This window comes from Cydia splendana, chromosome Z (assembly GCF_910591565.1).
Source record: "Cydia splendana chromosome Z, ilCydSple1.2, whole genome shotgun sequence".
Lineage (NCBI taxonomy): Eukaryota > Metazoa > Arthropoda > Insecta > Lepidoptera > Tortricidae > Cydia > Cydia splendana.
Window position 1 is genome coordinate 10,139,634 of NC_085987.1, and position 15,567 is coordinate 10,155,200.

General features: G+C 37.3%; 1 protein-coding gene across 8 annotated transcripts in view; it reads left to right on the forward strand.

Moving 5' to 3' along the window:
• Positions 1-15,567, forward strand: part of LOC134804188 (bromodomain-containing protein 3-like) — a 43,596-nt gene that overhangs the window by 19,128 nt on the left and 8,901 nt on the right. For 5 of the 8 annotated variants that reach the window (XM_063777122.1, XM_063777128.1, XM_063777126.1 and 2 more), the window contains 8 exons: positions 919-1,098; positions 1,183-1,430; positions 1,655-1,989; positions 2,111-2,347; positions 3,548-3,718; positions 5,458-5,580; positions 6,866-6,997; positions 15,447-15,508. In XM_063777122.1, coding sequence (XP_063633192.1) covers positions 919-1,098; positions 1,183-1,430; positions 1,655-1,989; positions 2,111-2,347; positions 3,548-3,718; positions 5,458-5,580; positions 6,866-6,997; positions 15,447-15,508 — 1,488 coding nt within the window. The remainder of the gene's footprint in view (positions 1-918; positions 1,099-1,182; positions 1,431-1,654; positions 1,990-2,110; positions 2,348-3,547; positions 3,719-5,457; positions 5,581-6,865; positions 6,998-15,446; positions 15,509-15,567) is intronic. The other 3 variants (XM_063777123.1, XM_063777124.1, XM_063777125.1) reach the window with 3 other exon arrangements.

A 15,567-nucleotide genomic window follows, 5' to 3' on the forward strand; every position in this document is an offset into this window, starting at 1 on the left:
TTGGGGCTAAAGAGCTAAATAGGCTTTTTTTAGGGGCTACGTTTTTACGTTAAATTTTGTCGATGAGCGTTGATTACCATAGTTCGTTTGTTTTTAGCATTAGAAAGAACTTGAGAAGGTAAGCGATCTTGACATGTCTTTTAATTGAAAAACGCTTTTTAAAAATCAATAACTATTATTTATGAAAGCAGAAGAATATAAATGATCGTATTAGATTCATAATTGTTACATATTTGCCGTGACTTATTTTTAAAATGTGTTTTTCAATTAAAAGACACATCAAGATTGTTTACCTTATTTCTAATGCTAAAAAAAATGAACTATAGGGTAAAGCTAGCACTCCTGCAATCTAAATCACATTTCAAGGTAATAGTTGTAACAACAACTAAATAACTGCGTTGCAATGCGCGGAGTTCATATTTTGCCTAAGTCTAAAAAAAGACTACAATAAAATATACTTTAAGGCACTATTTGTAAACTCGGCATATAACTCAGATATTGATAGGTATTTTAACCAGTCACTTAATTCAGCCTCTGAAAATCATAAACACACTATTATTGGGTCTCTGAGTTGATACTACTGCACTTCAATGCACTGCGTATACCTCATTAAATACTTATACTTAAAGCATGGTTTTACGTATATTAGTAATTTAATTTTCTCAAACATGCGTAGAAATATTGTCATCACCTCGTCATAAGCATAATAGGCTGCGAAACATTGGTGTTTTAAGTTATTATCGGTTTTAGGTTGTATATCCACGCATTTTATGAGAAAGTCCCAGATAGGAACTACCGGCCTTGTGAATATAATTTTTTTATGACACTCTGCTGGCAATTCCCTGTTTCCCGGTGTTTGTAGTAATTACACTATTTGAGTAGAATATTCCCCGTGTTAACAAAGTTGGTTTTGCGCAGGCTGGCAGGACAGGCGAAGACTCATTCAAGATGGGCGCGCTATCGCCCGGCGTCGGCGGGCCGGGCGCCTCGCACCACGCCGCTCTGACCCCGCAACTCGCAAAGGGCAAGGAAAAACTATCTGATGCTCTCAAAAGTTGCAATGAAATTTTAAAAGAGCTCTTCTCTAAAAAGCATTCGGTAAGTTTCTGATTATGATTATACCTGCATGTTCTTCGCCTCCGTAAAGCACAGCCTCGACTAAATGGGAACATTTGTTTACAGGGCTATGCCTGGCCATTTTACAAACCTGTGGATGCCGAATTACTTGGACTCCATGACTATTTTGATATAATTAAGAAGCCTATGGATCTCGGGACCGTGAAACAGAAGATGGACAACAGAGCGTATAAAACTGCTGCAGAATTTGCAGCTGACGTCCGTTTAATATTCACAAATTGCTACAAGTACAACCCCCCAGACCACGATGTTGTGGCGATGGCAAGAAAACTACAAGATGTCTTTGAAATGAGGTAAGCGTCTGCCAAACTATGTTTCTGGAGAGATACTTGTTTGCAAGATCCTATCCATATAGGTGACCCACTCGTGTAAGAAAATAAAAGCATCAGAATATGTGATGTTGCGTTGGCAGTTTAACACTTGACATTATTGTGTTTTTATAGTTGTCAAGCAGTCTTTTGCCTACAAAGTCTTTGTTTGTATCGATCACAAGATAAACCTAGAACTTTTTTTACAGATATGCTAAAATTCCTGATGAGCCCATACATGTTGGAGTTCCTCACATGGATAAAGGAAGCTCTGCATCCAGTTCAGAGTCGGGTTCGGAATCAGACTCCGATTCAGATGACTCTGAAGAAGAAAGAAATAATAAAGTAAAGCTCCTAGAGAAAGAGTTGCTCGCATTGCAGGAGAAAATGAGAAAGTTAGTGGAAGAGTCCAATACCAAGAAAAAAGCGAAAAAGAAGGTTAAAGATAAATCATCAAAGAAGCAAATGGTCAACAGTGCAATGCCGAAGGCGAATGCAGTGGCGGGCTATGGCGCCAAGGCTAACAATATTGCAGAGAATATAGGTAAAACATTGTTTGACTATGCTTGTGTGAATACAAAATTATATTTCTTGGAACACTTTAAAACGCTAAGTAACAATATGTCATCCGTAGTTGCCCTAGAATACAGTGTATAGGAAAGCAGTTGGTGTAACAGGTACAGGGAGCGCACGCGGCAAAGGCGGTAGCAAGCGCGGAGGCGGCGGCGGCGGCAAGGGCGGCTCTCGGGCGTCCGCGCCGGGCAAGAAGAAGAACTCTGCGCCCAGCACGGCGCCCGCGGCGCACGCGCCGCCGCACGCCGACACCGACGACGAGGACGTCGCCAAGCCCATGTCCTACGATGAGAAGCGGCAGCTGTCGCTCGATATCAACAAGCTGCCCGGTAAGACGTCCGTCCTCTATACGATTACAGCTATTTGTACACATTTTTAGGGTTTCGTACAGTCACATAGAAACCCTTATAGTTTCGCCATGTCTCTCTGTCTGTCTGTCTGTCCGAGGCTTTGCTCCGTGAACGTTAGTGCTAGAAAGCAGGGATGTTGCGAATATCCGCATCCGCGGAACTTCCGCATTATTTTCAACATCCGCATCCGCATAAAATCGATGCGGAGCTTATGCGGATGCGGATGTGGAACAATTCGGTACAGGAACGTCTTAGCGGCGGCTAGGTAATTTCGTCAATACCTATAACGAAATCGTCTAGATCCAGAAAAGCCGGCCAAGTTACTGTTTATTAAATATAACAAACCTATATTCTTGCTCAAATATTAAACGTTTCGTTTTTTTTAAATAAAAATTACTAAAAATGTAATATTTGACGTTTTTTAAGTACCTAATCTTGACATTCGCATCCGCGGATGCGAGCCTTTAAATATCCGCACCAGCGAATGTTAATAGATCTGCATCCGCAATATCCCTGCTAGAAAGCTGCAATTTGGCATGGATACATAAATCATATATTGCGACAGAACGGTAAAATAAAAAGTATAAAAAATAATTTTTTTAGGGTACTTCCCATACAAACAGTTTTTTTTTTTTTTTTGTCCCAATAGTGTGGGGTATCATTGGATAGGTTATTCAAAACGAATATGGGTCTTCTAAAACTATTTTTTGAGTTAATATTTTCGGAAATATGCGCTCCGAAAGAAAAAAAATATGTCTACCCCCCTTTAACTTTTGAACCACGGGTCCAAAAAATATGAAAAAAAAAATACCTGAAACGAGAGCTTAATAAAAACTTTCAATGAAAACTATAGCGAACATGATCGGTTTAGTCGCTGTGAGTTATTGCAAAAAATCTTCTTTTTTAGTAAAAAAACGTAAGTACAAAGCGCTGCAAAGTTACTCTCTTATGATACTTACTAAATGCCCCGTTTGGCCTATTTTGACAGAATGGTAACTATGAAACCCTACACTGAGCATTTCCCGACATGCTCTTGGCCGATTATTTTTGTTGGGTTATTTTAATGGTACTGCTCTTTGTTTACGCCACATCACACCGTTTTTAAAAGCTCCCGAAACAAAAGTACATACTATTAATTACTGTATGAACATTATTGATATAGGTATTACGTTTTCACAGGCGATAAACTGGGCAAGGTGGTGCACATAATACAGAGCCGGGAACCGTCGTTACGTGACTCTAACCCAGACGAGATCGAGATAGATTTCGAGACCCTCAAGCCATCTACCCTCCGAGAGCTCGAAAATTATGTAGCCTCTTGTCTTCGAAAAAAGACACGTAAGCCGCATTGTGAGTCAAGCCGACATTGTTTACCTATGTCAATTAATATACCTTATACCATTCCATGTCGTATTACTGTTGTTGTATTTCAGTGTTTTCTGTCTAAATGTTGTTTTTATTTTTCAACTTCTACATTTTTATCTAGTTGTTTCTATAGGAAAATAATGTTGGTGTGACATTTTTTTATTTAATTCTTTTCATTTAGTTGTAGTTCATAGTTGATTAATTTTTAATTACTGATTGCTAACCACGTTTTTAGCGTTTCTTAGTAACTTTATTTAACATCTCTTGCTAATAAAATAGTATTTTATGATTACAACTGGTCCAAATGGCAATATAATTTAAAAAATAACATACATAGTATAAACGTGTTTTATTTTGTGTAACAGTACAGTTTTTATTAGCAATGGATCTTACCGCATGATATAGTAATTACATTTGTTTATTAACTTAATAATTCCTCTAAACTTTTTAACATTCTATCTATTCTCACAATAGGAGGTTGCACTCACTTGTCCTGCGCTTGGAAGATGCATATCTGTCATACAGTCACAGAATGCAAAAATGTGTCACGCCTGCTCCCGAAACTTAAGAACATAAGTCGTGGTTTTGATTTGTGGCGGTAGAAACCGGTCTCCACTTAGTTTTGGTCTATGACAATAAATTTGGCGTTAAATTACATCTTTATCCTTAACATTCGGGAACAGAATAGACAAATTAGAATACACATTTATTTACGACATTGCCCATCGAGATACTGAGTACTCCCGTGCTTCCGCACTTGCGAGACTAATGTTATGACAAGGTACAGTCGACTTCAAAGATATGTTTACACTTCTGCACCTTACTTCTTTATAATAAGGCGAAAAATGTAAACATATCTTTGACGTCGACTGTACACAGCACAGTCAGCATCAATTAGATAAAGACGGTCAAAGTGGCCAAATATAACGGATCACACCTTGTTACTAAAGTCTATTTTTTCTTTCCATAGACTAAAATGACATTTCATGTGTTGCTAGTTTTTTACGTCTTATAAATAGTGATGTGCTACAACCGGTACTAACCGAAAATAAACTATTGGGAGGTACTTATATTTGTTGATGATGAAGTGTCTGTAACACAATGACTGGATAATCCGTGACGTGCTAAAAGGGGACACTAGGTGAGGTATTAAAAGGATGAAATAGTGTAGGTAAAAATGCCATCATTTTGAAGTATTTAGAAATTTTGTATCTAGGTCTATACACAATATTTCTAATATTTTAAAGCGATTTGGCGTTGCGTCAGGTCGGCGATAAGTCAATGTCATTTTTTTAATGTTTGATTAGATTAGTAGTGAGTAGATTTTATTTATTGTTTATTTCCTATCATGTAGCGAGTAGCATTTATTGTTTATTTTGAATCTAAAATTAATTTAATATTTATCGGTTATTCACAACCCGAAATCAAAGATCAGCACTGTTTGTTTTAAGCTGGTCACATTATTTCTACGTTTGACATTTGTGGTTGTCATTTTAGTCTACGGAAAGAAAAAATAGACTTTACAGAAATCAGGAAGTATTCCGATATAATTGGCCACTTTGGCCGTCACTATATGTGTGATGCTGAGTGTACAGCTCCACATAACATCATTATAGTTATCTTCATGCAATTTAAAATGTTAGATTCCTGGTACCAAGTAAATAGTAACTATAGTAAGGCGTTCATATAACTATGAAGATAAAATAAAGAACATCTTTTTTCAGATCGTAAAGTCTCCGGTAAATCTAAAGATGAACAAATGGCGGAAAAGAAACAAGAGTTAGAAAAACGACTGCAAGATGTGTCTGGACAATTAGGAACAACTAAGAAGCAACAAGTGAAAAAAGGTAGGAGTTCTAATTAGCTATAGAAAACATTTTTTGCTGGTTGATTATTATTAATAATCAACTTTTAAAAAACGCACACCACACAGAACATATTTCGTCCTTTTTGTCTTAAATATCCATTTAAGGTTTACTACTTATCGGTTTGCACCCAAAATAAAATATCTGACAACATAAGCAGCCCTGCCAACACTGCTAGTACTGGATTGTCAGTGTCACCACTTTAGCTTTACAATAAGATGAGTGTAAGCTTTAGAAACAATAGTTATTTGTACAACAAGAGATCAAAGTTTGATATTTCTTCGAGTGCTTATTTTGAGTCCCGTGCGAGCGAAAGATTCTATAATAAATTGACGAGCGTAGCGAGTGAATCTAATTTAGAATCTTGAGCGTAGTAGGGACTCAAAAGCGCACGAGATGTAAATAACTTTAATCTCGTGTAGTACACAACATTTTTCACCTGGGCAGTGAGAACATACCTATTAGACAACTTGAAGAATGTAATCCTTCTTCATTCATCACTTAATACCTGCACTCATGTTTTCTTAAGATATATAAACAATTAAGTTTAATTACCGCAATCGAACACAAAAACAAAACGTAATAATACATTTCAGTAATATAATTATGGAAATAACGAACATCAACTGACACTTCAATCGACAACTCTTTTTTTGTAAAAAAAAAACTTTGTAAGATACGGTCCGAATTGCGGATACGTACTATTTGTCAACAATTGTAGAAATTCTTAAAAGTAAAATAGTTAATTTTGCGTGATAATCTGTGTATTTTTTGAGTTCATTATTTTAATTGTACAATAACATACCTAAAATATAGTATTTTATCAGTTTTTATCAAATCATAAACATTATTTTTATTAATTAATTATTAAGAATTCATACTCGTACGTGGCTTGGAACGATGCGGTCTGAAGTTTTCGGGGGTCTATTATAAACCCTCAATATACCGTTGAATGTTGTTTCAACTTTTTTTTGTCTGTTACTTTTTGCTAACAGTCTGAAAGGGACAGAGATAATAGAACCCATGTATTTCGAACTTGTATTAGACCCCGCATGTTGAAATGACATTTGACTATAAATGTCACTTGAATGTCATTTTGTCTCACTCAGTGAGCAAAATCGCATTTTGCTCACTGTTTTTAAGAAGCAAAGTACCCTTGTTCAAGCTGCTGAATACATATTACTAAACATACTGGATTTGTATCGAATTTGTCCCAAATTGTTATGTCTACGGTGTTAATGTGTACATTTGTCTGGTTCGCATTCAGAAGGCTCAAAGGAAGCACTAGCTGGCGGCGGCGGCGGCGGCGGTATGTCCTCCTCGTCCAGTTCGTCCGACTCGTCCAACTCGTCGTCCAGCACCGACACCAGCTCCTCCGACACCAGCGACAGCGAAGCAGGTTAGATTTCGTGGCGGCGCCGCGCCCACACTTCCCCGTTGACCCGGTATACCAGTTCTAGAGGTAGTCGCTCCGACTTACTAACTCATCAAACAGTATACGAAACGTTCGTGGAGGATCTCGTCAAATTGCGCAAGTTATATGGTTAATACATGTGCTTGCAGGGTGTAGTATTTACATACTTTCAACTTTTTATTTATAATCATGGCGACATCATCTTGGCCCTTAAATCTCATGTTCATCCGATATCACAAAATTATTTTATTTATTTTAAAAATTAAGTCATGTTATAATTTTGTTTTGACTAATAACGCTAATTTTGTTTATGGAACTGGGATGTATTGGGTCAAAGGAATAACCGCAGTGCACGGCGTCGATTATAAAACTAAACGCATGCGACACGCGCCGAATGAAGCAGTCGCCGCGCCCCTCTGCGCTTGGTGGCGATGGCGATGGCGTCGGCACTAGCAACACAGCTGCACAGTACGTTTACGTACGACGCACGTGGTCTTCGGCGCGTGTCACATCGTTGCGGCATTCGATTAATTATTAATTCACTGTCCGACTTCGACGTTCACGACGGTCGTCGTCTATGATAAAACTCATAAGATTTTATCAATGCAATAGAGTGGTACTATTTCGTACCGCATGATGTAAATTACAGTTTTATTGTTAGATTGTAATGATACTTGCATTTAATTAAGAAAAATATTTCAATACGTAAGGATTCTTCGTAATGCTCGACATCTTTAATGCCTAACATTAAATTTTGTTTACACAACATTTCTGTGACATGGTTTTTACCTATGCCAGTATTCTGTAGTGCGAACGACTGTTGTAGTCTATCCAAAATAGATTTTTTAAATGAGAGATGTGGCAGTTATTATCCAATATGTTTTCTAGTCTCTGTATTGATGTCAGTGACAGAATGAATGCCATGGAGACAACTGTGTCGCCCATAGTCTGAATGAGATACATTACACGCTTGTCATTCATTATATTCAAATATAATATATAATATAAACATATAAGGACTAGTATAAAATGGCGCGCACCGGTCGCCCCGCGGCGCGGCACCGATATCTGATATCGTATAGTATGAGACGGGTGCCGTATATCGTCTGCCAGGAGGTCGTGCACGTGCTGCCAGATGTACTAGTCTTTAGGGCGCTTTATTATTTCACTCTTTAAGAAAGGCCTTTACATTTTATAAGTTTTATTTATTTAAGATTTCACAGTAAGATTATCTCGTAATTTATTATGGTCTACCTTTTTGTGGCAATCGTTATTTTTTTTACCCGATTGACGAAGAAAGGAGGGTATGTTTTTTATCAAATAGTGTTTGTGTGTGGTTCAGTTGAAAGATTAATTATGCGTCCATTTAGTTGAATGACTGATTTGAATGAATGAGGTCAATTTGTCTGATTCTGCGTCTGATGTTGAATTTTCATAATGGCTTGCAACTGACTTTTGGGATGCATGCCATTTGGTTGGAATGTGTGAATGAATTTACTCAAACCCTAATGGAGTATGTGCGGCCAAAATAAATTTGAACAAATGATATTCATACTTACTGCAAGGCGAGGCGAATAAGTCATATCGCCAGTGTTGAATATACGAGTGATGTGGTTAGGTCTATGGCAATATTTGTCGTGGATCCATGGATCGATTGCCCTTTAATAAATCTGTCGTAAATTTGTGGGAAAAGAGTGAGTGTGAGTACTGAAAGTGTCGTAAATAACTTTGTTTACTGTGATAACGTAGAGGGGATACCACCTAAAGTTTTGATTCAATGTGAATAATCAATCCGAAGTCTGCCCTGTAAAAGAACAAAACAGTTGTTATGAGGAGGAGAAGCCAGCTTTGGTGTTCGCTCGTACCTTGTCACGTGCCGGTAAGAAACGATTTTTCTTTGGTTGGCTTTCATAAACCAATAGGAAATACCTTTTCACATTAATATTTTTAACTATGTCATGTCCTCAAATGCGGCGTTCTTTCATTTGCATCCTTAAAATATCGATCTCTCGTTATTATAAATTCTTATTGGAAACTTCAGATCTCATGGTACTAATTGCTTTCGAGTGTGAAATTTAAATGAATAGCGACGCGCTCTATCTTAGGAGGGATACTTAAGCAATAATAGTCGTTGGAGGGAATAGTGATCTAGTTGATAGCGCGCGGGTACCTCCACACACGCGCGAGCGCGAGCCCGCGAGCGAAGAGGAGCGACCCGGCGCGGCGCGCGGCGCGGCGGCCCCGCAGCTACGTAGCCAATGCAAACAATTGTGTAAGGACGGATACCAAGCAGCTAGCAAGCAAACAGACAAACAGTACAAACACACCCTGCCATCACTTGCCTTGCCTTGCCCTGCCTTGTTGAATTTATATGTTTATGGACGACGAGGATCCAACTTTGTGACATGTTCTAGTTAAAAATTTTATCACTGAAAAGGTATGTTTTATTGGTTTAGTGCTTGATACATACATTTGATGCTTGCTCTCTTATACATTCTGAATTGGCGAGTGAGCTTCGTTGACTATCTTCAAAGTAGAACGACTAGCACCGAAAGCTGGCCTCTTTCCTTCACAAATTGTTTGCATACATGTTAACTATTGGATATCATAGATTTAGCCGTATGATTATTTATGTATTGATTACATGTCGACTATAATAAAATGTTACAAACAGACTTGATAAAATAAATAAAATATGTATATTTCTTCAGACGGCTGGACTCCTGAACTCTAAATATGCATTGTTGTGAATAAAACAGACTTAAGTTGGTTATTTATTGTAATTTCTATAACTTTGATACAGCGACGAAGCATACAACTTTAATACAGATTATTTTAGTATGATTTGGAACTAGTTTAATTTTGTAGTTGTGATTACAGTATAATATATGTGTAGTAGAGTTTTTGAAAATACAGTCGATAACTTACGAAACATACTATTTATAGGTACCTATAGCATAATGTTAATGTTAATGATTCTGAGTTACTTTAAATTTGTCTTTTAGATTGTCAAGCAGTATTCGAAATAACACTGGAACTATGTAATTATGAATTATTTGTGTTGTAACAGAAAGATTGTTTATATATACCTATATGGCCTAAAAGTTGATAATTTTAAATTATTATAGAAAAAATAGAAACATCACGAAACAAGAAACAGAGCAATTATTCTGCTGGTGATTGTATTTATGTGTGTTAACACTGTTGTTTCACATCTGCTAGGGGTCGAAGGAACCAAGGCGGCCGGCCGCGTAGGATCGAGGCGCGGGCGCACGTTTTCATGGGACACCAAAATGATATGACGTAAATTGGATGAGTGGTTTGCGCACATTTCTGGACATTATCACTGCCAAACTAGTCCAATTTAGGTAGCTAATTATTTAGACGTTGAATCATGTGTGCTTGTACACTACTGTGTATTGTATTGATCTGGTTCTCTCGCATCGCGCGCGCCTTGGTTACTTGCCCCGCTTTTGTATTTTTATATCAAACTAGTTAAATTGTTCGACTGTATTGGATTTAAGCTATCAATTTTTATTAAGCAATCGCTTATCGAAACACGGCAGATTCTTTTACATTCCCGATGAGTTTTAAAATGTAAAATCTGTAAATGCTTTGTGCATTTTTGTAAGAATTTTTAGGGGCAAGTACAATTTGCTGATTGCTTTGAGATCCTACTGTAAGTTAGATGATAGTGATATTTTTCTTTTAAAGTTCCTTCTTTGCCGAATCGGCAGTGGGAGGGCCTGAACAAATTTTAGCGCATTGTATGGTTTAGTATTTGCCATTAAATTATGATGACTTGATGACTGTAAAGTGTGCTACATTTATAAATGTTGACGGCAATGAGTGCTGCAATAGGTTCTCGAGTCGAGAGGGCCAGGATTGTTTTAAGACAGTGATATGGTTTTCAGTAAGTGGTACAATTAGTTACTTGAACGCAACATGTAGATGTAACATTGATGTAGAAACTCGGCAGTGTGCTTACTGGACCACTGTGTTAAATTTTATATAAGGTTTTTATTTATCCATCGAAATGACCCTAAAATTCACTAGACACTAAGAATGAGTGGAAAAAACATTGTATATATTTCAATATATATAACTAAAATATAAGTAAATCTTTTAAGTAATTTATGATGCATTTTATTTTTATAATCCTGAGATCTGAAGTTAAACCAATCAGTAATAAAACATTTTGAAGCATGTCGATTATACAACGACGTTTACTCGGGTATTTTATTAAATTGGTACATAACGTCGCGAGGACATGACGTGACGGTACGGTAGGTACAAGTCAAAGGAAGGCCCGTTCATACAGGTAATGCCGAGCTAACATGCGCACCAACGAACTGGCCCACTTCTTAGTGCCCGTTAAACCCGTCTTTACGAAGTATATAATATATATGTCAATCGTATATGTAACAAGTTTCCAGGCAGGGGGGGTCAGTTATCTCTGCAGCTTACAATACATATCTACTCTACGGATTGTTTATTTAGACTCCGTTGACTTACAATAAATAATGTTAATTTCTCAAAAATACATTGTTTTAATGTGACAGTGAAAATTTTGCATAACGTTCGGTCTGAGACAATATTAATTTCTCCATTCACTTTCATGTTTTTCAATTAATAATTTATATAATCGACGGATATCATTATCTTTGTAAATATCATTGTAGGTAATGTGACTAATGTATTACCGATTGTACGTTAATTGCCTCGAACTTTTTGGACTGTTTTACGCGTTTACAATACAGTAGGCCAAGCACATGATTGGCGCGACAGTATCTCGCCGCGAGATAGACTACCCGTCTTTTTCTAAATGTATAAATCTCGCGGCGAGATAAATCATGTGCTAGCCCGGCAGTACTTATTAAGATGTATCCGGGTAGTTCCCAATACGTATGAATGCCGGGCAATTCCCGAAATCGACTCTAATTATGAAATGTTTGGTGATCTTCGGCATTACCCGACATCGTCAAGTATTTACCAGAATACATGGTACTATAAATACACTACACCTAGTGAAAAGACAAAGTACATACAAAACGGCTCGAACATGTAAAATGTATGTTAAGTTGTTGACTCATAGGCAACAATGTGGTTAGACACTACACAAAATCGTCGAAAAATTATACTACTAAAAACTATAGGTACTGCGTTATACTTACACATGCAGATGTAGACACAAGTAACGTAGATTTTTTTTAAGAAAGTAACATCAGAAGGCGATCTACAGCTGGCTTCTTTACTCCTACTCGTAAACGTGGAATACCTTATTTTTAAGATTTTAAACTTCAAGGTTTACTAACCATACATTACATACCTACAGTGGGGAAAAATCAAACACTATAAGAGATGACTAAAGGACCATGCGTCAAAATAGTCCAAAAACCCTACAGAGCTGAGAAATATCTTATTTAAAAAATATTTTTACAAATTTTATTCTTACACATGCAGATGTAGACACAAGTAACGTAGATTTTTTTTAAGAAAGTAACATCAGAAGGCGATCTACAGCTGGCTTCTTTACTCCTACTCGTAAACGTGGAATACCTTATTTTTAAGATTTTAAACTTCAAGGTTTACTAACCATACATTACATACCTACAGTGGGGAAAAATCAAACACTATAAGAGATGACTAAAGGACCATGCGTCAAAATAGTCCAAAAACCCTACAGAGCTGAGAAATATCTTATTTAAAAAATTTTTTTACAAATGTTATTTTATTATAATATATGATGGACACCAAGTTGAATACCATTGCAGAACTGAAATATTTAGGTGAAAGTAATGTAATCCTCAAGGCTGCTGTTCCATCCGCTTGGCGAGCGCAGCGTATGGGATGACCGCTTGGACTAACCGATATGGTCGCGTTTCCCGATTATAGGTAAGGTCACTGTGGGCAAGACCGGCATACTTTTTTTTTTCACTTTGGAGTGATTTAGTTCCGTTAATTATCACCTATGTTACCGCTGGTAATCGCATACGATGAAGAATTTAATAATTAATAGTTTAGCTTTAGCAAAGACATATATATGTAACTTCGTATAAGATGAATAAAGTCTAAGGAAAAAACGTGCCTCGGAAATCAAGAAAAAGTCATTCTCGGATAGATGGCGCACGCACCTTTAGCCTATGCTCGGCTAGATGGCGTGACGACACCGTTTCATATTTAACAATTTTAACACATAGATATCAGTGAATGAACTAGGGTCAAAATGATATAAAAATAATAAAATCATTTATCCATATATATACATTTTTTTGATAATTATATACGTTTTCATTTTGAGTTTTAGTCGTGTGTCGATAGATGGCAGTAAATTTACCGTGACTACAAAATTTACTATGACAGGACCCCTCTACACTATCTATTCTCTTTGGCTTTAGTGACATATCATTTCAAACACAAATTAAGCAAAAACAATAGTATTTTTTAAAATTCGGCGAGTAGACGGACTTCCCGTGCAGTTTAAGGGAAGTCCGTCTAGTTATGATATCAGCCAATCTATGGGTGTGTATATGTTCGTAGTCGAATTCCTAAAAAGAGCGAATCAAGACAATGAAAAGTGTACTTTAAACTTGTTAATATACGGTTCAGATTCGAAATAAACACTATTTTTCTAATACAAAGGCAAGTCTATATTACGAAAATGAGGCGGTAAACCTTTTTTGGCAAATAATTACACGAAATTATTTTTTTGATTTCCGAAATAAAAGATCAATAGTAATTTTAAAATGACTTTTAATCGTTTCTTTCAATTTACTGAGATCTAAATTTAATAAAGTAACATCATGCGCAAAGTCAGGAGGATTTGTTGATACCTTATCAAATCGTTATAATATTAAAGTCGCAAAAACAGTTGGTAATCTCTGATTTAACGAAAGTCGCCATATGACGGACTTGCCTTGTACCTACATAATAGACGGACTTTCCAACTTAGTCAAATTTTAATGTGATAAATGGTGGAACGTATATTTACAAAACTAAGCCAATTTCTGATATTTTAAACATAATAAAAACAGCCGGTTCTTATGCTACCTACGTAGTTACTTTCTGATACACAATCCTTTCAAAAACTATTTTTAATAAAAAAGTTTCGAACGGCTGTCGCACTATGACTTCGAGTTCAAAACACGAAATTACTTATTTAATGTTTAGACGGATTGCTCTGATGTTGGTTGTCACAGCGCCATCTGTTTTACAGTGACGGAACTAGCGCGAACAACTGGTTAATCGACTGGACTCCAAAGCGGCATACGCCTTCAAATTCAAAAGTTATAACGTGTTGACGGACTTGCCCACAGTGACCTTACTCTGTTCTTAGATCTCCGGTTCATACTACGCTGGACAGTGATGCGCGAAACTCGATCCGCCCACACTAGCGCTATATTTTATTTTACTCTGCCTGCTTATCATTTGCGGGTGAAAGCTTAATACCCACCCACTTTCTTTCGCCTAATTAGTAATTCTAATATTTTTACAACAAAGTGTAACAACAAGTTACAACCACCTAATAATCAGGCGGAGCATAATTATTGAATATCTTGCCAAAGCGCGGGCGGATCGAGACATCCAGCGTAACATGAGCGAGCCGACTATAAACTGAGTATAATATCGGAAACCGCGCCTATACTGGGTCCTTCAAGTGGTCTGTACATAAAAATACCTATTTAATGACCTAACTCTCAACTCCGTTGGTTTTAGGGCGTTTTCACATTGTCCGATCCGATATCGGATGTAGGATCCTACATCCCCGTAGTCAGGCCTGGGGGCGCGCCCGGGCGCCGTCTAGATATCTATAAACATTATGCCTACGTACATACGCACACAAACAAATATTATCGGTCCGACAGCTGACGGGGGGCTCCGACATGGCTAAATTTATCGGAAGCGCCTTTCGGATGTCGGAAGGCGCGTATGACAAAAACAGCTGCAGGAGAGTGCCATTGGCATTAAGTCCGCCTTTTTTGCGTTATTTGTCGTTTTTTATTAATAATGATTTATTAAATGCATATATAAATACAGGGAAACACAAAAGTATTTCTTACATTTTACTTCCTTCCGACAGGCGACATCCGATATCGGATCGGACAATGTGATAACGCGCTCTTATGGTTCAGGTTCCATACAAAGTTGCCCATACCATTGCTAAGCCTACAGAACCCGGCTATGCGTTGGATTAGAGTAAGTATTAGTAGATATAGGTGAGCTTGTTGGGGCGTGGTAACCATCTAAACAGGCTATCAAGAATTTACGTTTCTGCCTTTAGATAAACAAAATGGATGATCATGTTCATAAATCATGAGAAACCTGTTTGTACTATAGGGTCTGTTTGTCAGCTTAGCGATGTCATAGATTAGTAGTACATAATATGTTGCTGAACATGTGTTGATTAGGTCGAATTGCTTGCCATACATTTCAGGTGCCGGCACAAAACTGCCCAAGAAGAAGACGAAGAAGCAACCTCATCCTGCGCTACCTGCGGTGAGTATCATTTTCATCTAAGAGCTAACCTTATAATCGAATTGATCGATACGTCCGCA